Source organism: Rhizomucor pusillus (genome assembly GCF_041956525.1).
Source record: "Rhizomucor pusillus strain CBS 183.67 unplaced genomic scaffold VTP01scaffold_8, whole genome shotgun sequence".
Classification (NCBI taxonomy): Eukaryota; Fungi; Mucoromycota; class Mucoromycetes; order Mucorales; family Lichtheimiaceae; genus Rhizomucor; species Rhizomucor pusillus.
The window spans coordinates 817,537-840,006 of record NW_027192150.1 but is presented as its reverse complement, the minus strand read 5'-3'; the positions used below and the strand labels follow the sequence as shown (position 1 = coordinate 840,006).

General features: G+C 45.6%; 9 protein-coding genes across 9 annotated transcripts; 5 read left to right on the top strand and 4 right to left on the bottom strand.

The window, feature by feature from the left end:
* Positions 1 to 611: 611 nt before the first annotated feature.
* On the top strand, positions 612 to 3,312 carry VTP01DRAFT_10323 (uncharacterized protein; the record flags this gene model as incomplete). The annotated part of the gene is made up of 8 exons (XM_069378673.1): positions 612 to 1,261; positions 1,332 to 1,409; positions 1,467 to 1,549; positions 1,615 to 1,723; positions 1,783 to 1,889; positions 1,940 to 2,511; positions 2,573 to 2,647; positions 2,710 to 3,312. The coding sequence occupies 8 exons, from the start codon at positions 612 to 614 to the stop codon at positions 3,310 to 3,312; spliced, it is 2,277 nt and encodes a 758-aa protein (XP_069239748.1).
* Positions 3,313 to 4,998: 1,686 nt separating this feature from the next.
* Positions 4,999 to 9,048, top strand: VTP01DRAFT_10322 (uncharacterized protein; the record flags this gene model as incomplete). The annotated part of the gene is made up of 11 exons (XM_069378672.1): positions 4,999 to 5,131; positions 5,188 to 5,467; positions 5,536 to 5,587; positions 5,644 to 5,952; positions 6,016 to 6,481; positions 6,539 to 6,835; positions 6,899 to 7,692; positions 7,747 to 7,864; positions 7,923 to 8,380; positions 8,445 to 8,918; positions 8,986 to 9,048. 11 exons carry the CDS (start codon positions 4,999 to 5,001, stop codon positions 9,046 to 9,048), a joined length of 3,444 nt encoding a protein of 1,147 aa, XP_069239747.1.
* A 295-nt stretch (positions 9,049 to 9,343) lies between these two features.
* On the top strand, positions 9,344 to 12,736 carry VTP01DRAFT_10321 (uncharacterized protein; the record flags this gene model as incomplete). Its single annotated transcript, XM_069378671.1, has 4 exons — positions 9,344 to 9,910; positions 9,969 to 12,172; positions 12,240 to 12,507; positions 12,563 to 12,736. 4 exons carry the CDS (start codon positions 9,344 to 9,346, stop codon positions 12,734 to 12,736), a joined length of 3,213 nt encoding a protein of 1,070 aa, XP_069239746.1.
* Positions 12,737 to 12,785: 49 nt separating this feature from the next.
* VTP01DRAFT_10320 (uncharacterized protein) lies at positions 12,786 to 14,036 on the bottom strand (the record flags this gene model as incomplete). The annotated part of the gene is made up of 7 exons (XM_069378670.1): positions 12,786 to 13,019; positions 13,085 to 13,238; positions 13,296 to 13,361; positions 13,427 to 13,503; positions 13,555 to 13,661; positions 13,735 to 13,840; positions 13,899 to 14,036. The coding sequence occupies 7 exons, from the start codon at positions 14,034 to 14,036 to the stop codon at positions 12,786 to 12,788; spliced, it is 882 nt and encodes a 293-aa protein (XP_069239745.1).
* Positions 14,037 to 14,160: 124 nt separating this feature from the next.
* Positions 14,161 to 15,003, top strand: VTP01DRAFT_10319 (uncharacterized protein; the record flags this gene model as incomplete). Its single annotated transcript, XM_069378668.1, has 3 exons — positions 14,161 to 14,233; positions 14,307 to 14,532; positions 14,619 to 15,003. The coding sequence occupies 3 exons, from the start codon at positions 14,161 to 14,163 to the stop codon at positions 15,001 to 15,003; spliced, it is 684 nt and encodes a 227-aa protein (XP_069239744.1).
* Positions 15,004 to 15,188: 185 nt separating this feature from the next.
* Positions 15,189 to 16,327, bottom strand: VTP01DRAFT_10318 (uncharacterized protein; the record flags this gene model as incomplete). The annotated part of the gene is made up of 4 exons (XM_069378667.1): positions 15,189 to 15,737; positions 15,803 to 16,036; positions 16,097 to 16,198; positions 16,292 to 16,327. 4 exons carry the CDS (start codon positions 16,325 to 16,327, stop codon positions 15,189 to 15,191), a joined length of 921 nt encoding a protein of 306 aa, XP_069239743.1.
* Positions 16,328 to 17,100: 773 nt separating this feature from the next.
* Positions 17,101 to 17,624, bottom strand: VTP01DRAFT_10317 (uncharacterized protein; the record flags this gene model as incomplete). Its single annotated transcript, XM_069378666.1, has 2 exons — positions 17,101 to 17,445; positions 17,502 to 17,624. The coding sequence occupies 2 exons, from the start codon at positions 17,622 to 17,624 to the stop codon at positions 17,101 to 17,103; spliced, it is 468 nt and encodes a 155-aa protein (XP_069239742.1).
* A 341-nt stretch (positions 17,625 to 17,965) lies between these two features.
* On the top strand, positions 17,966 to 20,263 carry VTP01DRAFT_10316 (uncharacterized protein; the record flags this gene model as incomplete). The annotated part of the gene is made up of 6 exons (XM_069378665.1): positions 17,966 to 18,184; positions 18,290 to 18,874; positions 18,949 to 19,396; positions 19,464 to 19,636; positions 19,709 to 20,044; positions 20,111 to 20,263. The coding sequence occupies 6 exons, from the start codon at positions 17,966 to 17,968 to the stop codon at positions 20,261 to 20,263; spliced, it is 1,914 nt and encodes a 637-aa protein (XP_069239741.1).
* Positions 20,264 to 20,583: 320 nt separating this feature from the next.
* VTP01DRAFT_10315 (uncharacterized protein) lies at positions 20,584 to 22,286 on the bottom strand (the record flags this gene model as incomplete). Its single annotated transcript, XM_069378664.1, has 6 exons — positions 20,584 to 20,721; positions 20,792 to 21,202; positions 21,270 to 21,517; positions 21,608 to 21,967; positions 22,030 to 22,156; positions 22,212 to 22,286. The coding sequence occupies 6 exons, from the start codon at positions 22,284 to 22,286 to the stop codon at positions 20,584 to 20,586; spliced, it is 1,359 nt and encodes a 452-aa protein (XP_069239740.1).
* Positions 22,287 to 22,470: the final 184 nt, after the last annotated feature.

Sequence of the window (22,470 nt, the reverse complement as noted above, 5' to 3'; positions counted from 1 at the left end):
TGAGTTTCAAGATCATATTGTTCTTCTCAACGATGTAGTTCATGGGCTTATGCCTGGCATGGATATCACGGTATCCGTTGTTCTTATTCGTAGGTGATCTGAAAACTCATCTAGAAAAATATAGTACTGTGCTTAGAATGTAGGTTTCGATTAGTAAGAGGGAGGAGTGTACCAGCTTTTTCTGCATAGTTTCGAATGTTCCTTGCAGCTCTTCATACAGTCAAGATTATCAGGTAATATATGCCTGCTAATCACTTATGGCAGAACGTATTCAGCAGAGCACACCAGAATTGACAACAATAACCTGCACCGGTCAGGAACCCAGTAATTTATGCTTGGGAAAATCCGCAAGATAATATATCGATAGCATATAGCGATAAATGCTTACATTCCATGCACTTGACATGAAATAATTCACTAAACTATCATTAGATGAACAAGACATTCAAGCAAGACGAAACATGGGCCATGGAATCTCTTTTATCAGGCTCACCAAATTCAGTAAATGAATAATGCAGAGAGTTGGAGTTGAATGCGAGACATCCCAATTCTTGCAACCCAGCAATCCATAAAGAGCAAGTACCTGGTTCGCTGACATTGTGGACTACGTTATGGAAGAACACAGCACTGCTTCGCAAATCGGCGATCCACACGTCATGCAGCAAGGTGTCGACGTCGATCTCTCGGAGGATTTCTCGAACGTCCGGCTTTCAAACAGTGATGACCACTCGAGAACTGCTTTTGCAGCCGACAAGATGCTCGACGAACTTTCACACCAGGAAGGTCACCGTTCCACTCCTTCGATCGACACTTCGCGCCAAACCCTTGAACGCAGCAGCATCGCTGAACATAACGGAGGAGGGCGCACAACGTACCAATACGATCAGTTCTTTGAGGAAGTATCGCTCGACTTGCCCCGCCAGCCCAGCAAAGAGCATACCTTTGAGCAAACGTCGCCTTCAAAGCTGCTAAAGTTTATGCCACGAAGAACAGCGCCCGACTCTCGCATGTCTACAGATGCATCTGGACCATTTTATTCAATATCTGACGTTCTGAACGACGATCCATCTACTACAACAACAGCGGCAGCAGCGGCGGCAGCTGCTGCTGCAGCTGCTGCCTCGGCCGCCGCCGCCGCTGGAGGAAAGGAGGACGGGCTCAAATCCACCAGCTCTAGAGGAGCTAGGCGGAACGTTTACGAGGCAGACTATGTCGTAAAGTCTGGTGGAACATCGTTCAACGGCATTAAACGTCGATCGAGGTAACAGCAGCAGCATCGTATATATATTTGCTCTTTCCGACTGTAGAAACTCAACATTTTACTTGCAAAGCTTGAACCTGTTTAGCCGATCTAAAAATACACAGAAACCATCGCCGCTAGAAACGGTAGTTTCCAAGACTCGGCCAAGGTACAGTGACATCCATCATAATTGAGTACAGAGATTTCTCAAACACGCCCGTTTCAGAATGTTGCCACCAAAAGATCCGCACGAGGAAAAGAAGCATTTACAACAGCATCAAGCTATGATGAAAAAGGCGCGACAGTTGGGTAGGCAGAATAAGAAATTTTCTCTCCAGGTTGCAGGTTCTGATCAATCATGCTCGCTTACTTAGAGGAAAAGAAACAAAAGGAAAGCAATCGACGGAAAGAGGAAAAGGACAAGAAAATGATGCAAGCTATACATATTTGGGAGAATCAGATTATATCTAACTGGGAAGCAAGGTAAAGTATCCTGTTACTATACAGCTTGTCGGCGCGCGTTGATCCAACAACAAGTTTAGACGTAAAGATCAGAGAACACATGATTTATGGCTACAGGGTATTCCGCCACGCTGCCGGAAAAGAGTATGGAAGCTTGCTATAGGAAATGATTTACAGATTACCAAAGGTATGACACGATAAGACATCCAGTATTCAGTTACTAAAGCATACTGGTAGATACTTTTGCAAGTTGTCTACGGCGAGTACCGTTTACATCACACAGCAATGAACACGGCGGAGTGAAAACTGCTGGCCGCTACATGCGGCGTGGAAGCAAGGACGAAGCATTTACGAGCTCAAGAGAAGACTTGTATCGAGCAGATGAAGACGAAACATCGAGCCAGGAATTATACCAGCTGAAACGCGTGCGTCGAACCAGCAGTTTAAATGTACTCCACGAAGAAGAGATAGACGATACAAAGAGCGATGCCCGGAGTTTGTCAAGCACAGAAATCCCTCTTGAGGAATCGGCGGCAATTGAGGAGCATGTCCACAGCCGAAAGGCACTAGAGTTGGAGAATGAGGCTAGCATCCATCCTCAACAACCAGTAACAAACGATAGCCAGCTTACTAGCAATGCTAATGATGACAACGATGACAACCTCAGAGTCGGTTCAGATATTGAAGATAGTGATGAAGAGGAAGAGGAGTTTGTTGAAAGCGACATGCCTTCAAAAGAGGTCGCCTTCCTTAATAAGGTTATCGATGAAGACATCCTGCGTACTTTACCCAGCCTTTGCGTATTCCAGGTATGTTGTGCTGGGAAAAGTAGGGACGACAAGCTTACATAAATCTCCCGCTGGTTTGTAGCCGAATGGCCCATTGTTTATATCACTACGGCGAGTATTGCATGCATACGCAGGATACCAAGAAAATATGACATACGTATGTGTATATCACACCAAATTTTTCCGATCTCTTCTAATCTCACAGGTGAGGATGTATAGTCTCGAGGAGCGTCCTTCTTAGCAGGTATGCTGCTGCTCAATATGAATGCCCAAGATACCTTTGCAGCAATGTTGAACATGATCCGAAAAAGCAACGTACTTTCAGCACTGTACGATTCCGACGAGTCCAAGGTGCGCGGCTATTTCAAAATTTTCAATATTATGTTCGCCGAGAATTTGCCCAAGCTATACCTGCATTTCAAAAACCTATCCCTGACGCCGGATCATTACTTACCAGACTGGTTCATGACCCTCTTCTCGTCCGTAATTCCATTGGATCTATCCTCGCGACTCTGGGATATATTTCTGCTTGATGGAGACATCATACTGTTCAAGGCAGGATTGGCAGTCTTAAAGTACCTAGAGCCGCTACTGTGGGGAGGTACCTTTGGAGAGACCGTCAAAATCTTAAACACAGGTTTTATTGGAGAAGAAAGAGGTCAAGAAGCCAAGGCAGCCTTGGCAGTAAGTGGTCACGTTACCCAAGGCGAGCAAGATCAGTTCTTCGATGAAGTCCTCGGAAGAAACGGTCTTCAGTTTGATCGTATCAAATTTAAGGAACTGGTTTCAACGCATGTCACCTGTGCGACTCCCCGTTACTGACTATGCTGTCCTGTTGTTTGTGTATACACGTTTAAATACTACAACTCCCCTAATCTCTTCTTTTTGTATTCCCTTCTCATATTTAAAGACGGCTGCATTATCCCTTACTAATTTTAGGTGATCAGACATTTTGATGAGGCATTTGAGTTAGTCTTACATCCACAGTATGCCTACAATGCATTGATTGATCTCATTAAGATATTGTTAGTTTCATATCGGAAGCTTTAGTAATATTTGCTCGGACATAATTCTATATAGAGCAACGCAGGATGTTAATCACGGATAGGAATGCTTACCTACATATTCCCTTCATGTCACAAGACTCTCCAGGACCGAGATCAAACTTGGAAGGGCAGTCTATCAAATCTATATCGTTGTAATGGATCAAGCGGTATATGCACGCCAGATGCATGCAGATCCAAGGCCCTATAGCGTATGTACTCCTTTTGCCAGTCACTAGTCGCTATTACAATGAGAATTTCTCAACTTGCCATCAATCACGCAGCACACTACACAAGTTCAGATTTTCCATCTTTCTTTGATAGGGTTCATCGAGTGTTGTCTTCATTTCGATACCTGAACTTTCCAGCTCGTTCACTGGTTCGCATATTTTCCTTGCCTCCACAGCAAGCAGCTGTTGTCAAAACCAAGGAGCTATCATCCGTGTTGTCAATTGATTTCCGCTTTAGGCATACTTCCAACTTGGCAAGGTCAGCTATTAATATAGTTGCTGACGGAAAAAAGAGAGACGAAAGAATGGGTGATGGTTCAGGAGGGTCTGCTGGAGTGTTGCTAAATGAATTTCTCTCATCTTATCAGAAAAAATCGAGGCAACGCTGTCGTCATCGTTTCCAATGTCGATGGATATCTTCATGGCTCTCTGTTGTCGTTGCTTATATGTAATGATCTCATGGCGCCACCTGCGCTCATTGAAAACTATGTTTAGTGTTGATACTTGCCCATCCCCGATGCAGCGCGGAGGACAATGCAATAAAACTAGTACAGTAGCAGCATTTATTGAAGGCGTTTAAGGTTTCTTAATTACCCTTATGCGTCAATGATGCAACTCAGTCCATTCATGGTTGTGCAAAGTTACTGCGTGATGCCGAGGGCCAGCTCCAACTAGCATTCGAGCCCTGTCTACAACAACCATTTTCGGAAAGATCGCTCGAAGTCAAATGAGAAATCCCACGACGGGTCCGTCGTGACCTTCCTTATCAGCCCAAGCGACCTAAGCCATCATTCGCAATTCTGCCATGTGATCCGTAATAAGGTTTTCTGTTTGACTTTTTTGACTTTTTTGGCTTTTGAGGATCAATTCGAAACCACAGTTGCTCGGCAGTTTGAGAGCTTCAAGGTCTCTTAATTGCACGTGCTTAGTAATTTCCATAGTAACTGGACAGTAGCACGGCTGAAAAGAAGACAGAGATATGCAAATACGAGAGTAGGTTTTGCCTATTGATAGTTCATTGTATGTGTATCGTCGCAGGCGGGGATGGGACGGAAGCAGGTAAGGAGTTACGTGTTGTATGACTGTCAAACGACGAATCATGCAAAAGCCATGCCAACAAGCGGCGATACAGGCTAGCGCGGAATATGATTTTTGCCGACCACCGAGCTATTTAAAGCAGGCTGCTTGTTTCGATCCAACCCCTTTGTCCTCTTAATTTTTTTTTCTCTTGTTCCATGAAGTTCGGCAAGACTCTTCTGAACAATCAGATACCTGAATGGTCCAAGAACTATTTGTCCTACAAAGCGCTCAAAAAGTCAATCAAAGAAGCCGCCCTGCAACTGCCACCAACTGAGGAGGCTACGACAGGTCATTGACTAGATTGCCTAACCTCATGGCAGCATGTTTGCTCAAAATATAAGTAGCGATTTTCTTTCAGCTGGACCGGGAGCTGGAGAAGGTCAATACGTTCTACACGTACAAGCAATCGCAGATCAACCGGCGGCTTTGGATCTTGTCCGAAAAGTACCATCAATGCTACTCTCCCAGCGATGATCGGGATCCTTCCGGTGACGTTGACAACGCGGCGTGCGTGGACAATTACGAGGAGCTTGTCAATGCACTCAAGGAAACACGTGCACAAATGAACAAAATAATGTGGTTCGCAGAACTAAATGCCAAAGGCTTTCGGAAGATCCTAAAAAAGTAAGTCTTTTTTGTCTCCCTTCAAATTTGAAATTCATGCCCACGTGTGCTGAACTTGATTTGACAAGACTTGACAAGAAGCTGGGTCTCGAGACTCAGACTGTTTACTGGCAAACAAAGGTATTCGCAATAATTCAAAATATGCCTGTCTCCATGGTGACCGGGCTCTCTCCTAGGTTGCAGTCCTTCCGTTTGCCTCGCATCTAGACCTTCGTCTGGAAATCGATCGATTGTCGGATTGGATTGCAAAGCTCACTGCTACCAGGGATCGCTTGCCGAAGACTGAAAAGGTTCTAGTTAACGGCAGCGCGAACGGACCCACGTTGGTGTCCTTGCATCCCAGTCTTAGCCGAAACAACCTTTTGATCGAGAAGGAGAATGCAGATATCACACCGCTGCTCGAAAACGACGATGCAGACAAGCTGGCAGCGGTGCTGAATTCGGGTGAACTTACAGAGTTCAAAGGTGCATTGGATGAACACCAGGTACCACGCGGCACATAAACAAAAATGAATTGTTCCAACGTTTAACGTTTTTCGTCTTTCTAGTTCAAATATGCACTGCTAGAGCTCAGTTTACAGCGCGGCTCCGTGTGTTGCCTGGAATATCTGATCAGTATTGGTGTGAATCCTCTGGGTCAGCGAGACATTAATGAAAGAAACTTGCTACACAAATTGGCTATCAAACACAGAGAATCAGAGCTGAAACCCAAAGTGTTAGAGGCTGTGCGCAAACTCATAAAACTTGTGCCAGAACTTCCGAAAGAGATCGACTTTATGGGACGTCGGCCTCTGCATTACGCTTGCGAATTCGAGCAACCCGAGTATGCCAGTATCCTTATGCAGCATGCCGTGGAGCAATCATACTACGGAAAGGATGGCTTCAAGGACTCTTTTTGGCAAGATCGGGAAGGTCACACGCCCTTTTTCTTGGCGATAATCCACGGAAGCCATAAAACTTTGAGTGTGCTTGTCCAATTAGGAAAAATTGATAACATTGATGAAGTTTTAGCGGGTAAGTAAATATTTCACATACTATACATAGATCATGTATCTTATATACATACTCTAGCTGCATCTAACAAAACTGGTGAAACAAACGGCGATGCTGATGCGATCCCTGACTTTGCCCGCTCGATCCATCATCCTTCGGCCGTTGCTATGGCTTGCAGTATTTCAAACTTGGATCTGTTACAACTTTTGCTGCAGCATGGTGCTTCTGTAGACCTGGCTGACGATGATGGAGAAACTGCCATGCTTATCGCGATTCGAAATCATTTTACCGAAGGTGTCCGTGCATTAATCCAGAGACATGCAAATGTCAACCTTCCCGAGAAGCTGAACAAGTGGACTCCTCTGATGGTCACAGGTAACAATTGAAAATATCGATATGTGCATAGAATTTTATGCTGATTACGACGTATGACTGCAGCTATCGAAGGTCACAAAGATATTGCCGAACTGCTTCTGGAGGCCGGTGCTGACCGGACCGCGACTGACAATGGAGGATGGGCGGCCTACGAACATGCAGTGTTCCGAGGACATTTGGACATTGGTCGTCTCATCAAGCCGGACAAAATTGAGCCTATGCCGGAAAATTGGGCTCATACGAGTCTGGTCAACGGTGATGACAAGCAAAATAATTTCATATCCAAGACCCGGTCGAGCGCTGGTCGTTTGTATGGTCACAAGTACCTCACGGATCAATCCATGATTATTATTACCTTGGGATCCAACGATATTCGCAATCCTCTATCGCGAAGATTCATTAGCTTCACCGAGTCATCTTTCGATGAGCAGCGCCTTTCTGTTTCGGTCTCTGCTGTGAATGCAACAGGAACTGTGCCTATCATCGATTTGCCCCCAAGCAATCAGCATACTCCATTCCATCCAGAGCCTATTGTCCTCTTCACCTCGAAGCCTGAAGAAGTTGTCCTTAAGTTCGACGTGGTGGAGACATTTGGATCGACGCCATCAGAAAGTACTCTTGCGCGAGGCACTGCCTTGTTTGCAGGCGACCAGATCTTTACAAAATCCAGAGGATTTAAAGGTCACGCTGCTGGCAATATGTCTTTGCGTGGACAGCAAACTGTGCCACTGATCGGGTCTTCTTCCCTGGAGTATGTCGGCTCCCTTGGATTTGAGTACTTTATAGTCACACCTTTCAGTCACCCTAAAATGACTGTCGGTGACCGATACACTTACTATAAATCCGTTGATACCAAGGTATGACCTCTAAATAATCCTAGGTCGAATATTTGCGACTAACACTTTCGAAAGGTTATTGGCCATCGTGGCTCTGGAATGAACAAGAAGGCTGCACGCTTGCAAGTTGGAGAAAACACTGTCCTCTCCTTTATCACTGCTGCATCCTTGGGTGCCGAATATGTCGAGTTTGGTAAGTTTTGACTTTTCTTTAGCCTGCAAGACTTTGTACTGAAAATAACTATTTGTAGATGTGCAATTGACAAAGGATTTGGTTCCCGTTATCTATCACGATTGGACTGTTACAGAAACCGGTTACGATATACCCCTCAATGCAATCACTGTGGAACAGTTCCTGAATTTAAGACCGTCCGGACATATCAAAGAATATCACACCGGTGTCAGCGATGGACCTAAAGGCCAACTGATATCGACCTCCAAGGAAAAAGATGAAGCTGATGAACTTCCTGCATTGGCTGCTGCCTCGTTTGAAGAATCGCTTGCACCTCTATCGCCATCTGCTTCCCAGCCGACAAAACGAGTCAACAGATCACATTCCATGAGTGCTATCCGCGGTTCTCAAATGCATGGACGCCATTTGTTATCGGGTCGCATGGAGTTGACAAGAACGAAGAAGCTTGGAAAGATGAAAGGCAATGGACCTGAGAGTATCCAAGCTCCGTTTACCACATTGAAAGAAGCATTGAAGGTGGGTATATGAATGATGGGGCATTTCGCAAGTACAAATAACTAACGCGAAAGGATTTTTATAGAAAATTCCAAAGAGTGCAGGCTGCAACATTGAAATCAAGTATCCGATGGTGGATGAAGCAGAAGGGGACGAGCTTCACCAGTTCCAAGAAGTGAATATCTTTGTGGATACCATTCTCGAATGTGTCTATGATCATGCAGAGCAAGACCGAAAAATCATATTCTCCTCTTTCCACCCAGAAATTTGTCTAGCTCTTAACCTGAAGCAGCCCAACTATCCAGTCTTCTTCCTCACAGATGCTGGCACTTTGCCAATGGCAGATATTCGATGTAATTCTTTGCAGGGAGCCATGCGGTTCGCAAAGCAAGCAGATCTGCTTGGTATTGTATCCGCAAGCGAACCTGTTCTTCAAGCGCCTCGCATGGTTCGTGTTATCAAGGAATCGGGTCTCTTGCTATTCACCTATGGTGTTCTTAACAACGAAGTCGAGAATGCTATCGCTCAAAAGAAATACGGTGTCGATGCCGTCATTGTGGTAAGTGTCTTTTACAAGCACGTTTTTGGCATTAGAGAATATAGTGTTAACTATATTCGTTTGTCAGGATTCTGTCTTGGCGGTGCGCAAAGGCTTGCATGGCGATACCACGCCACCATCAAAAGATTAAATCATAGCATAGAATTCAAAATTGGCTGTAACAAGGCATCAGGGGAAAAGTTGCAATATCTAATTACATTACAAATTCAAAATGTTCTTTTGAATATATCATCATTCTAATACAGTTATACAGTATGGAGTATGAGTTACTTTTGTGAAGTGGCGCACGCAATGGCATAAACGTTGCAAATTGGATAGCGAAAATTGTGTGGGGAGATGGAAAGACTTGCTGTAAAAGGAAACAAAGCCTGAGGAGGGTGGGGGTAACAGGACGACACAACCCTCTTCTCTTTCTTTCCAGAGGAATGCGGTCGAGGCGAATACGACATTTACTAAGTTGGGCAATCGTTGTAATTATCCAAATCGTCACCTTTGTTGCGACGACAGAGTTGACGTTTTCCGGATACAACAAAGACTTGTCGTTATACCCACCAGGATTGTACTTGATACAACGACACCAGCAGTTTGGCGATCGCGGACAAAAAAAGATTAACAAAGTATCAGACGATCTTATACCCACAGACCTTATACTCATCTCATCACTCGACGGCTCTGTGCGAGGCGTCGATCGTTCCACCGGAAACGTGTATTGGACTCTTCAGGGCGGTACCTCTGGCAGTTCAGTGATACGCTCCACAATACACTTCCGAACGAAGCATGATATCCGACGACAGCGTCCGGAAAACTCGATGCATGACGAATCGCATGCATTTGACGATTTTCTGATGGATGACAGTGAAGAAAGCAGCAGCCAAGAGATGTCTGTAACGGATGACGACAATGCAGACGCAGAAGGATACGAAATGTACTACATTGTAGAGCCACAAAATGGCGGTATCTTGTATGTCTATGGCGAAGGCCGGCCGCTCGAGGTGAGTGAGTGTTCAAAACACTGTGCATATTTCGTTGTATGCTAATTAAAGCTGCCAGAAACTTCCTTTTAGTATTCAGGAAATCGTCGCACAGTCGCCCGTCCGTACGAGGAGAGGAACGACGTATGTGGGCAGCAAGAGTACAGTCATGACAGCTATCGACCCTCGTTCTGGCAAGATTTTGCGAAAGTTTGACTTGGATCACGCTCAAGACGCCTACGTGATGGCTACCCAAAATCGACTTCCGCCTCATACCATCTTTCTTGGACGACACGACTACAAGGTCGCCATTTTCGATAACAATAACCAGAAATGGTGGAATTTGACATACAGCGAGTATGTGCCCAACAAACTCGATTGGGATGTTCCGGACAGCATAGTCGCATCCGATATCTACATTGCTCCCGATACGAACGGCGCTATCACGGCTGTCAAAGTGACAAACGGCGAAGTGTTGTGGTCTTTGGACTTGCACATTCCAGTTGTCAGCGTGTTCGATGTGTATCGAAGGCAGGATTTCACCATTGCTCTCTCGAAGCAGGAGCCACCGCATACGCTGCAAACAGGCATGGTGGGCGAACTGCTCAGTGTAGCGAAACAGCAACAACGTCTGCCAAATGGATTTGTCTACGTGGGTGTTTACGAAGGAAGTCTGTTTGCATTTTCTGCAGATCACTATCCGCTTGTCCATCTTTCAGGACTCGCGCCAATGTATCGAGCGCTTCCGCCTGGCGAAGAACAGACTTCAGACACATCGAGCAACTTTAAGTTCTGGTGGAACAGACATACAGACCATCTTTACAAATGTAAAGGCTGCAAAGCACACGTCGACTTTCTCGTAGGCCGACATCCTGTTGTAACAACCGATCCTATACCACGTCCGGGTGGTGCGCCGAATATATACCCGGCTCGCCGCCTTTTACCTGGCGAGTATCCCGATGATTCTACACCCAACTACAAAGACATCAAAGAGGGATTCTTTCACGATGGTCCCGGCAAGTTTTGGAAATCGTACCTGGCTGCTATTGTTGCTATCTGCTATGCATCGCGACGACAGATAGTAAAGTTCTATGAGTTGTATCTTTCACAAAGAATCAAGACTTTGAAGAGAAAGTTTGACGCCGCGAAGAAACGCAGAGCTAGGCGATCTATCCGAGTTTCTAGGGGTAGTAAAGATAGCCCTGTAACGGCTGCGAAAACATTGGCACCTTTGGACGCGGATGCAGAGCAAGGCTCTACAACGGATAGAGCGAAAGCCGATGATGCCCCAGTACCAGTCGACACTACCACCAAGGTTGAAACTACTCCCGTCACACCTACAACTCCAGCAGCAGATATCCAACCTCGCAGAATCAAAGCACGCGTCTTGGAGCCGCAAACGTTGTCTGAAAAGAAACCAGAAGTTCTCAAACTGTCTGATACAATTCTCGGATACGGCAGCCATGGCACTATTGTGTACAAGGGCGAGTTTGACGGTCGCGCAGTAGCTGTCAAGCGTCTATTGATTGATTTTTACGACATCGCGTTTCAAGAAGTGAAACTTTTGCAAGAAAGCGACGACCACCCAAACGTTGTGCGATATTACTACAAGGAAGAATCTGATCGATTCCTTTACATTGCGCTGGAACTCTGCTATGGATCGCTTCACGATTATATGGAGCGTACACTCTCAGTACCAGATATGCAACTGTTTGACCAGATGGATCCAGCAAACATACTTTATCAAATTATGTGCGGCATACAGCATTTACATTCGCTTAAAATTGTCCATCGTGATATCAAGCCTCAAAATATCTTGTTAGCGCCTAGCAGGCAAGGAGTTAGCAAAGACAAACCGCCGCTGCGCATCCTCCTGTCCGATTTTGGCCTATGCAAGAAACTTGAAGGGGAACAGAGCAGTTTCCACTACACAACCGCGTCTCCAGTCGGCACGGTTGGCTGGTGTGCGCCCGAGTTACTGGCCAACATTGCTGCATCTACCAGCGAGGATAGTAGCAGCAGCAGGGACAAGCGGGATAACGCAAACGGCAAGCAGATTGGCTTGCCACCACGCGGTAGTCGCGCCATCGACATTTTCGCAGCAGGTTGCGTGTTTTACTATGTCTTGTCTGGCGGCGACCATCCATTCGGGCCGCGCTTTGTCCGCGAAAACAACATTTTGAAAGGAGATTACACTCTCGACAAACTCCAGGATATGGGTGAGGATGGCGTCGAAGCAGCCGACCTTATTTCCCGCATGCTTTCGCAGGAGCCAAAGCTACGGTAAGTTGAAAGCAAATGTAGTAGACGCCTTTCAAACAGCGGTAGTATTAATGCATGGTGTGTAAAGACCGAACGCAGATGTGGTGCTGGCACATCCGTTCTTTTGGACGCCTGCCAAACGGTTGGCATTTTTGCAGGATGCATCTGACCGGTTTGAAGTTGAACAACGGGATCCTCCGTCACCGCTTTTGCAACGGCTCGAGAGCGACTTGGACAATGTTATAGGTGGCAACTGGTATCGCCGCATTGATCGGGTTGTTGCTACTGATCTCGGCAAGTTCCGCAAATATGATGGAAAACGTGTCCGAGACCTTCTTCGTGCATTGCGAAATAAGGTGAATAATTTGCTACTCGTTAGATAAGAAAAGCGGATATACTAACATCAAACAGAAACATCATTGGCAAGATCTGCCCGAACAAGTCAAAGCAACGCTGGGTGAACCGCCCGACAATTACCTGTACTACTTTACTGCTCGATTCCCGCACCTCTTCCTCCATACATACTACATCATTGCCGATGATCCTGAACTTCGCGCTGAGGGATCCATGCGCCAATACTTTTAATTACTGTACAATCTATATATTTTTCTCCTTTCTCCCTCCAATGTATATATTACTGCTCTTCTTCTACTTTATCATTCTCCAAAACGGCATTGCAATGGATCTTGACAATATCATCCAAGTTTTCCATATCGTCAAGGCATTTTTCCACAAGTTCTCTTGTCTCTGGATCTGACACCTCGACCGTGCTCTGAGGGATATATGTAGCTTCCATGCGTTGGATTTCATACTTTTGTTCAGAGAGCGCTTTGCTCACTGCACTTAGCTGTGAAAAGTCGCAAATGACCTAGGGATGCCGTAAGTCGGTTACTTGCGGTTACTTGCATCAGTTTCGGTATGCGTAAGTTATACCTCCACCAGGCCCTCGTCTTCAGTCTCTATATCTTCGGCGCCTGCCTCGATAGCTGCATCCATCATTTGCTCCTCGGAATGTCCAGATTCGCCAGGGGCAAACACCACTTTGCCTTTCTTTTCAAACAACCAACCGACTGAAGATACCGAACCGCTTTTTGCAGTGTTAGCGATTGTATCATCTGGGATAGTTCTTTGTATCTCATCTTACCCAGTTCGGTTCAAAACTTCCTTGACTTCCTTTACGGTACGTGCCTTTTTATCAGTTACTGCTTCTCTGTATGAATGATAGTTAGCGACGCTGTAGGTGGTTACCAGTTAAATAGCAAGTTAGAAACATACACAATCATAGCAATGCCTCCGGGACCGTAACACTCATAAACAACATCCTCAACACCATCTTTTCCTTTATCCAGTGCCTAATCTTTGGATCAGTCCGAGCAACACTTTTGACACTGTGCACCGTCTACCTTTTTGATGGCATTCTCTATATTATCCTTAGGAAGATTGGCAGCCTTTGCCCTGTTAAGAACGGATGCGAGCCGTGGGTTGAGTGCTGGATCAGCGTTACCGGCAGCTAAAAGATGCAAAGTATATTGTTGATTGATATATGATCGATACGCATGTAAATTGTTTACAAAGTTGCTTGCCTCGAACCGCGGACGCTATTTCCAGAGATATCTTTGAAAACAGTTTGCTCTTTTTCGCATCCTTGGCACCTTTTGTGTGCTTGACTTTACTCCATTTGTTATGTCCCTTTATATATCTGATTTAACACTGCTGTTCGCAACAAGTTGCCATGCAAGTTACATACGGCGAATCGCTTCTGGTTCCAAAAGACTGACAGCACCGCTGCTGCTGGTTGTTGTTGCTTGTACGCTGCTAGCTGCTGCCAGACAGGTTGAACATGTCGAGTGCGAAGAGAAGCAGCAGCAAGGTGGCGTGCCAGCATTGCGACGACAAAAAGTTACGGGAGGACAGAAAAAGGTAGTGTGGAGTGACAAAAATTAAACTTTCTGTGTGAGTGTGTGCGCGGGGTGGTCAAGGCCGTTTCTTTTCTTTCTTGTTGAACAACCATGAAGTTTGTCTCGCGTTCAATTGTCAATCAAGACAAGGAAGAATCCATTGACAACAACGATAGCCAGCAGGGTTGGTTGCAAAGCTGTGTGCTAATCTAAGCATTGATACAAGCAATCGTCTTGTTTTTTTTTTTTCACTGCAGAGTCAAAGCTCCAAGAACCGCAAGATCATCGAACGCTGTATGAGAGACTGCAGGAGCAAAAGAACATCAAGGAAGAGCTGTTCAAAGAATCGACTCGGCTCAGCAATCTCATAAAGCGTATCGATGACGACGACGCTGACTATTACCATACATTGGCAGACACTCAGAAAAGACTTGAAGAGGAAATGCAACAAAAGGAACGCGAAGAACTTGAAGCATACCGAAAGTTCGTCATCATTCCATTTCCCAAATAATTACATCAATGCAATGAAATAACCCATGGCTTTTATGTGCATATTTAATCTTCCACAGAGCCGTTGAGAATGCGCGAGTTGTTACCACCAATACCGATCCAACCGCCACTGCACAGCAACAGCAGCAGCAGCAGCCGAGCATATTCAAGCCACCAGCAGCGTCAGGAGCATCGGGCAACAATAACGGAAAAAGAAAGAGTTCAGCCAAAGGAGGTTTAGATGGGCTCGTTGTTGTGAAAAGGAAACGATCATCGGTTGATGAAACCGAGAAAGATGATACCACCACCACCGAGAACAAGAGCGATCAGGGAAGTTCAAAGAAACCCAAAGTGGAAGAAAAACCGACGGCTAAAGAGAACGCATCTTCGATAACATCTGGCAACAAATTATCTTCCTTGCTAGCTGCATACAGCGACGATAGCGATGAAAGTGACGAGTCATAGCCTCCTTCATAATGTAAATTGAACGATCGCAAGTATTAAAAAGAACAAACTGTACATATTCTACATTTAAAAAGCAACAAACGACGAGAAAAAAGATTACAATGCAAAATATGCCGCGTATGCGATGAAGTATATGAATATTATTGAAACAAAACCAGTTTGCCTTATATGTTGGTCAGGTCAAGTCAAGCTATGGATGATGATGATGGTGAAGATCCTGCTGTAGTTTTCCGCCGTTTGGCAAGCAATGCCGCTCTGCGCGCGTGGATTTTTTCTGCATTTTTACTTAACATTGCTTTCCGCTTTTCAGCTACGCTTTTTGCATTCCTGCGTGCCTCTTCTGTCTCTTCACGCAGCTTTTTCAGTCGTTCCATTTGTTCAGCACGCTGCTCTTCGTCCGTCGCGAATTGATAGAAACCGACACCTGTTGTTCGTGCATCTTTGCTTGCGTCGTAGTGTAGGATATCTGCGCGGGTAGCAAGACCTGGGCTGCGTGGAATGCGTGGCGGTGGACTGCCGGATCTATCCGAGTAATCATTGTCGTCCTCGTCCTCATCAGGTAGTACTTCTGGTAATTGGCTTTTGCGAAGGACTCGCGTGCGACCAAATTCGTCTATAAACTCGACCCATGGATCCTCATCGCTGTCTACCGCTTCGTCTTGCTTGCTGCGATCTTGTTGTTTATCCCTCATCTTGCTCCTTTTCGCTTCTTCTTGCCTTTCCCTGAGCTCGAGCTACAGAAATATGTAACTTAACACCACGAAAAAACGATTGATAATTGTGTTCTAAACGGCATTACCTCTTCCCAGTACTTTCGATCGAAATCAATAAGCGGTTCATCCTCTTCATTCTCATCCTCGTCGTCTTCGGTGCGCATTCTTTTTTTCAAATTCTCATATATCTGTGCTTTGCGTTCCAGGGCCTCCCGACTTCTTGACAATGAATGACTTTCGATTTCTTCCAAGTGCTGCTCCGAATCGCGCTGCGATCTTGCAGAGACACCTTTGTTTTGACGTGCCCAGACCGTCGGTTTCTACAGGAGAATCCTTTAGAGCAACCGTTCGAAAAATTATATTCGTTCTGTTCTATTTACCTTGTCGCTTCTCCGGGATGCTGCCGGTTGATGCTTCGCTGTTAAACGTGCCCGTTCGAACTGCTCGGTGTGTTGTGCTATTTGTGCCTTGAGATCGACAAACTGGCGAACGGCGATGAGGAGAATGAGGAGAATTTACACTGTGAGCGTACAATATCTCTCATACACACAGACGGACAAGGTACTGGCACTTACCGAAGAGGCACTAATATTGATTGGTTTTGGAGGCATGTGTTTGATGCAGTTGGAAATGTGTATGTGTAAAAGGAAAGCGCTAGTGTTATGCAGGAGACATTTCAGATTCCCGCACGATGAAGCTCAGCGGACATACGCAGTATCCACGTATTGACGCCATGACAAAGATTTAAAAGGGTGTCTGCCATTTCTTTCTATTTTTCTACCTTTCTTCCTTTCTTCATCCGTCATACATGACTTTTTTCCAACAGTGAAGCTCTTTGCTTTACTTTCCGACACAACAAACAGGCATCCCTCAGACCTACTCTTCCATGCCATCGTAGCACTGTTTCCTCTCGCAAGACTCTTTGCTCCTCGACCCTGCTGCAAGCGATATGCAATAGTTTCATCTGGTATCTTTGCGACTCAGATACAAGGCGGAGAAAGGAAATATATATGTGCAAGGACTTATTTCATACTGGCCAGTCTGACCGTGCAATCGCGCTTTGATTGGGCCGAAGGAGAACAAAAGCAGGGAGTACAGTGAACTGTCCATCATGTTGGAAACATCGAGCTTTCCGCGGTCAGGAAATTCTGGGGCGGCACAGCAGTCGATGACATCCGCCATACTTTCCTTGGCTCTTCCATTTAGGGTATGCCAGCAGACTTCAAGAACAACGCGGAAATGGAAGAAATCCATTTCCCTGTTCACACTGCTACACTTGGAAACCATCCAGGCAACGTTCAAAAAAGCCAGCATGTACCATATGGCTTCCTTTGTTATTGACTGTATCATCAAGAAAAGTTCCAAGGAGAAAGAGATCAATGACTTATTGATCATTGCGAATGGCCTGAACTTTAAACCAAAATCTTGTACTTCTTTCTCTTTGATCAAGGACAATATTGACTGCAACGATTACAAGAAGACAATCATCCACAGCCTCAGAGCCATCGAAGCCCATGTTGGTGACCAAGTCGAGGAGACGAGGCAAGTCTGCTTCCGATATACGATAGTAGTATGCAGATTTTTTTTTGGAAATCATGGATTTTGGATTCGCAGCTGCTGTAAAATCAAGAAATGCTCCTGATCTCTTTCGAGCCTCGCTATTTTTAAGCAAAATCCCAGTAAACGAGGCCTTGAAATCAATGGGATCCACTGTATCAACTTCGACGATCTGCAGGCGGTACACACGATTTCAATATGCTCCGACCATTAAGCGCAACATCCAACGGGATGGAAAAGCCGGTGCATTGATGACGGCATACCTTTCGTCATGTTCCGCAAATGCTCAACGTTAGATGCGCAATGTCGTCTTGAATATTGCTGGGTACAATAAATTTGCTTGTCAAACATCGTCTATAATAACAAAATGTTTCATTTGTACCTAATTCCCACCTTTTCCTTCGTTACTTTGTGTCCTATTTTTTTATCAAAAACATTTTCATATTACTGATCTTCATAGTCTCCAAGTCGGGTGTACTATATAGTCGCCTTCTCCTTGGGATTATCTCACGATACATTTCGTGTTTGTCTCAGTAACTACTGGTCTCTCTCAGCTGTTTGCATTTAGAAGAGCCCGGGCATGGAAAATCCTGCGCTGTGCTGTTGTGGCTTGTTGTGGAGCTCAACTTTTTTGCAACTGTGCCCTTTTGGCCCGACGATTCTTTTGCTTCAACTCAAGGTACAATCCACAAATGTCGCTGTACAATTTCAAAAAGATTGAGCCGGTGCCTACGGCCAGCGACTTTATCGACATTATCTTGTCGAGGACGCAGCGCAAGACCCCCACCGTTGTCCACAAAAACTACAATATCGGCCGTATTCGACAGTTCTATATGCGCAAGGTCAAGTTCACTCAGGACAGTTTCGAAGAAAAGTTCAAGCATATCTTGGAAGAATTCCCCAAACTTGATGTGAGTTTCCCGATACACGGTTGAGGAGGAGGATGAAAGAAAGAAGAGAGCGAGAGACGGTGTAAAGGGAAGAGAGACCGGTTGCTAATATTCTCTGTCACCCAGGATGTCCACCCGTTCTACGCTGATCTCATGAACGTGCTTTACGACAAGGACCATTACAAATTAGCGTTGGGTCAGATTAACACTGCTCGTCATTTGATTGATCAAGTTGCCAAGGACTATGTTCGCTTGTTAAAGTTTGGTGACTCGCTGTACCGCTGCAAGCAGCTCAAGCGTGCTGCGCTCGGTAGAATGGCTACGATCATGAAGCGACAAAAGGACAGCTTAGCATATCTCGAGCAAGTTCGTCAGCACTTGTCACGTTTACCTTCCATTGACCCCAACACCCGCACGCTCTTGATTTGCGGATACCCGAACGTTGGCAAATCCAGCTTTATCAACAAAATCACCCGCGCAGATGTAGATGTGCAACCCTATGCTTTCACCACAAAGTCTCTGTTTGTTGGACACATGGACTACAAGTACCTTCGATGGCAAGTTATCGATACTCCCGGTATCCTTGACCACCCGCTCGAAGAACGCAACACTATTGAAATGCAGTCCATTACCGCCATGGCTCACTTGAGATCTTGCATCATGTACTTTATGGATCTTTCCGAACAGTGTGGCTACAGTGTAGAAGATCAGGTAATGTAACCAAGGTTTACGTTGAGAAAATATGCCACACAGATGTCGCTCACACACACACTCCTCTTTTTCAGGTCAAGTTGTTCCACAGCATCAAGCCTTTGTTTGCCAACAAGCCTATTGTTCTGGTTATCAACAAGATCGATCAGGTCAAGCCTGAGGATCTCCCCGAGGAGCAGCGCGCATGGATCGAAGAAATCGCTAGAACCGACAACGCCACTGTCTTGACCATGTCGTGCTACTCTGAGGAAGGTGTTATGAACGTCAGAAACACAGCCTGCGACAAACTTTTGGCTGCTCGTGTTGAGATGAAGATGTCTGGCAACAAGATCAACGATGTTATCAACAAGATTCACTTGGCTATTCCCGCTGCGAGAGACAACATTGCCCGCCTTCCCAACATCCCTGAAGGCGCTCTTAACCGCATGAAATATGATCCTAACGATCCCAACCGACCCAAGCTTGAAAAGGATCTTGAAATTGAAGCTGGCGGTGCTGGTGTATACAACTATGACATGAAGAGTAAGTATCACGTGCCAATCGAGGCTAACTTGAATGTGTGGTAACTGATGTTTGACTTTTTAAACAGAGAAATACTTGCTCGCCAACGATGAATGGAAATACGACGCCATTCCCGAATTCTGGGAGGGTCACAACGTCGCCGACTTTATTGATCCTGACATTGAAGAGAAGCTTGAAGCTTTGGAGCGTGAAGAAGAGCGTCTTGAGCAACAAGGATTCTATGATACAAACGAGCCTATGGTAAAGTCTAAATTGAATCCAAGCTTTTCCTTGTCGAATCAAACACTCACGCGATCCCCTTCTTAATATAAGCTTGACTCTGACGATGAAGAGCTAAAGAACACCGCCGACGCCATCCGTGAAAAGAAGAAACTGATGATGATGGCCAGCCGCCTTGCGCGTACCCGCAACGCTCCCTCTGTACCCTTAAAAGTCAAAGCACAAAAGAATACCATTGATGATATGGACGAACACATGCGCAACATGGGCATCGATGCCAGCGCTGCTGTTGAGCGCATGAAGGCAACCAGCCGCAAGAGATCTCGTGCTGAAGCTCTTCCCGACGAAGCTGTCAAGGAAGCCAACGCTGAAGTCCGTGGTGAAGCTATGGATATCGAAATGGCTAACCAAGGTTTCCGAAACGTAAAGGTAATGTATCATAATATTTTCGACCGAGTATCCACCATATGCTAACAAAACCTTTAAAATTACCAGGCCAAGAAGGAAGCCGACAAGCAAAAGAAGTTGGGCCAGACTCTGACCAACAAGATGGGCAGACGCGGCGAGTCCGATCGCGCCATTATGACCAAGATGCCCAAGCATTTATTCAGCGGCAAAATGTCCATGGGTTCTCGCGACCGACGATAAAGGAAAGAAAGGAAAAGACAGAAATCTTTATCATTTTGTGTTTTGTCGCATGTAATCCTCCATCAGCAAACCAGCATTTGTTTGTCTTTCTATATTCTCTTGTAATTTCTCCTATCTCGTCTTTCTTCTTCTGTTTTCATCACTAGTATATCATTTGGAATAAAAAGAAACTGTCTTGCATCATCATCGTTACTGTAAACAAAAAATTACCAAGCGGCAGTTTCATTAGAATGTAAGAGATTTAAATAACGGAGGGAAACACAACAAAGGAAGAAGATTAAAATAACAGGAAGATAAAGAGGAGAAAAATTTAAAGTACTCTAATCCTTGCGCTTGTAGAAACGTCTCCACTTGTCATCAATCTTTTCAATGTAGTAAACGCCTGAAGCGATGTTGTCAAGGTTGCCAACGGGGGTATAGTCGCAGGCATTGTGGGTCTGCTCACGGATCTTCATGGCCTATAGAGAGCAAAAGATAAACATTTAGTCCAGGAATGACAGCTTTGCAAACAAAGCGGAAAGTCCTTACCTCTGCAAAGTCTTCGGGCTTGGCCTGGATACGAGCAGCAAGACGCTCACGCAAATTCAAGGTCTTTTTGATTTCCTCAGTAGAGCCAACAATGCGGAAAGAGGTCATGGAAGCGGCCAAACCGGAACCGTAAGAGTACAAGAGCACACGCTTGTTCTGGAGAGTCTCAGAGTCGACTTCGGAAACGAGCGATGCAAGACCAGCCCAGACAGCAGCAGCGTACATATTACCAATTTGCTTGGGAACGTAGGCAGCAGGGCCAACCTTCTGGGCGTAACCAGCCTTGGTGAAAGCAACGCATGCCTTTTCCAGGTCACGGTTCTCTAGTGACTGAGCATAGGTGAGCTCGGCAAAGGGTTGCAAAGGAGCATATTTCTCGTTTTCGCGGTCCAACAAAAAGTCATTGTAAGACTAGACAATGCAAAGCAATCATCAATTATGGCAAAGATAAGGTCAACATGCGCTTATTTCTACTTACTGCACGAGCGAAAGACTTGGTGACCAACTTGGCGTAGGGGGAGTGGCAGACGACATAGTCAATATCGTCCATGCTGGGCTTATCCTTGTTCAACTTTTTGCCGAGACGGCTCATGTAGCGGTTGTAGCAAGTGTCGAAAGCACGGAGGTAGCAAGTGTTGGAGAACTTTCCGTCAACGACGGGGTACTCAGAGTGCATGTCGGGCTTGTAGAAATCATAGGCATGTTCCATGTGAGTGCTACGCAAACCTATATGGAACAACGGAAAGCGTGTAACCATCAGTTTCTCACCGATTTTTTCGTCCTTTTCGTTATCTTGTTTGCGGATGATATAATTACCTCGCTCAACAGCAATGGGAGCGTTGGGACCAATCAACATGGCAACGACACCTGCACCGGAGGTAGGGCGGGCAGCGCCGGAAGCGTAGAGAGCCAAGTCACCGGCAATAACGATAGCCTTGCGGCCGTCCCAGGAGGACGATTCAATCCAGTTGATAGCATTGGAGAACGCGTTGAAACCACCGTAGCAAGCATTGGTGGTATCAATGCCTTCAATCTCGGTGTTTCCGTGCTCCATAAACAAGGTCATCAAGGTGGTCTTGACAGCCTTGGACTTGTCAATGATAGTCTCGGTACCAACTTCAAGACGACCAATGTCATTGTAGGAGATATTGTACTTTTCCATCAAGTTTTGGACAGCTGTTTGGAAAGAGATTAGCTTTGGCCCGGGTCATCTTGGCACGGTTGCCCAAAAAGCTCACCTGTCAAACAGATTGACTGAATGTCCTCACGATCGTCGATGAAGGCCATCTTTTCTTGACCCAAACCGATCGTGTATTTGCCAGCACTGACGCCGTCAAAGACCTCCATTTCCGTCTGGTCTACGCACTGTCGCCTGTTTTAGATGATGTACCACGGTAGCCATCAGCAGTTGTAGACATACTCTGGAGGGGAAGTACATTTCCATGGCCAAGATGCCGACGTTTTGAGGATAGTGATCGTAAGTGGTGGCAGTCATATTAAAAAGGTACTTTGAATAATGTAACGTAAGAAAGAAAGAAAGAAGGAAAGAAGTTGAGTGCGACGCGGTGCCTGGGTACTTTTAATGGGAGACTTGCGTCTGTGTGTGAGACGAAGATCAAAAAATTGAGTGTGTTGCAAGGGCGAAATTCTTTCCAAAAAAAAAACTTTTGAATCCCCGC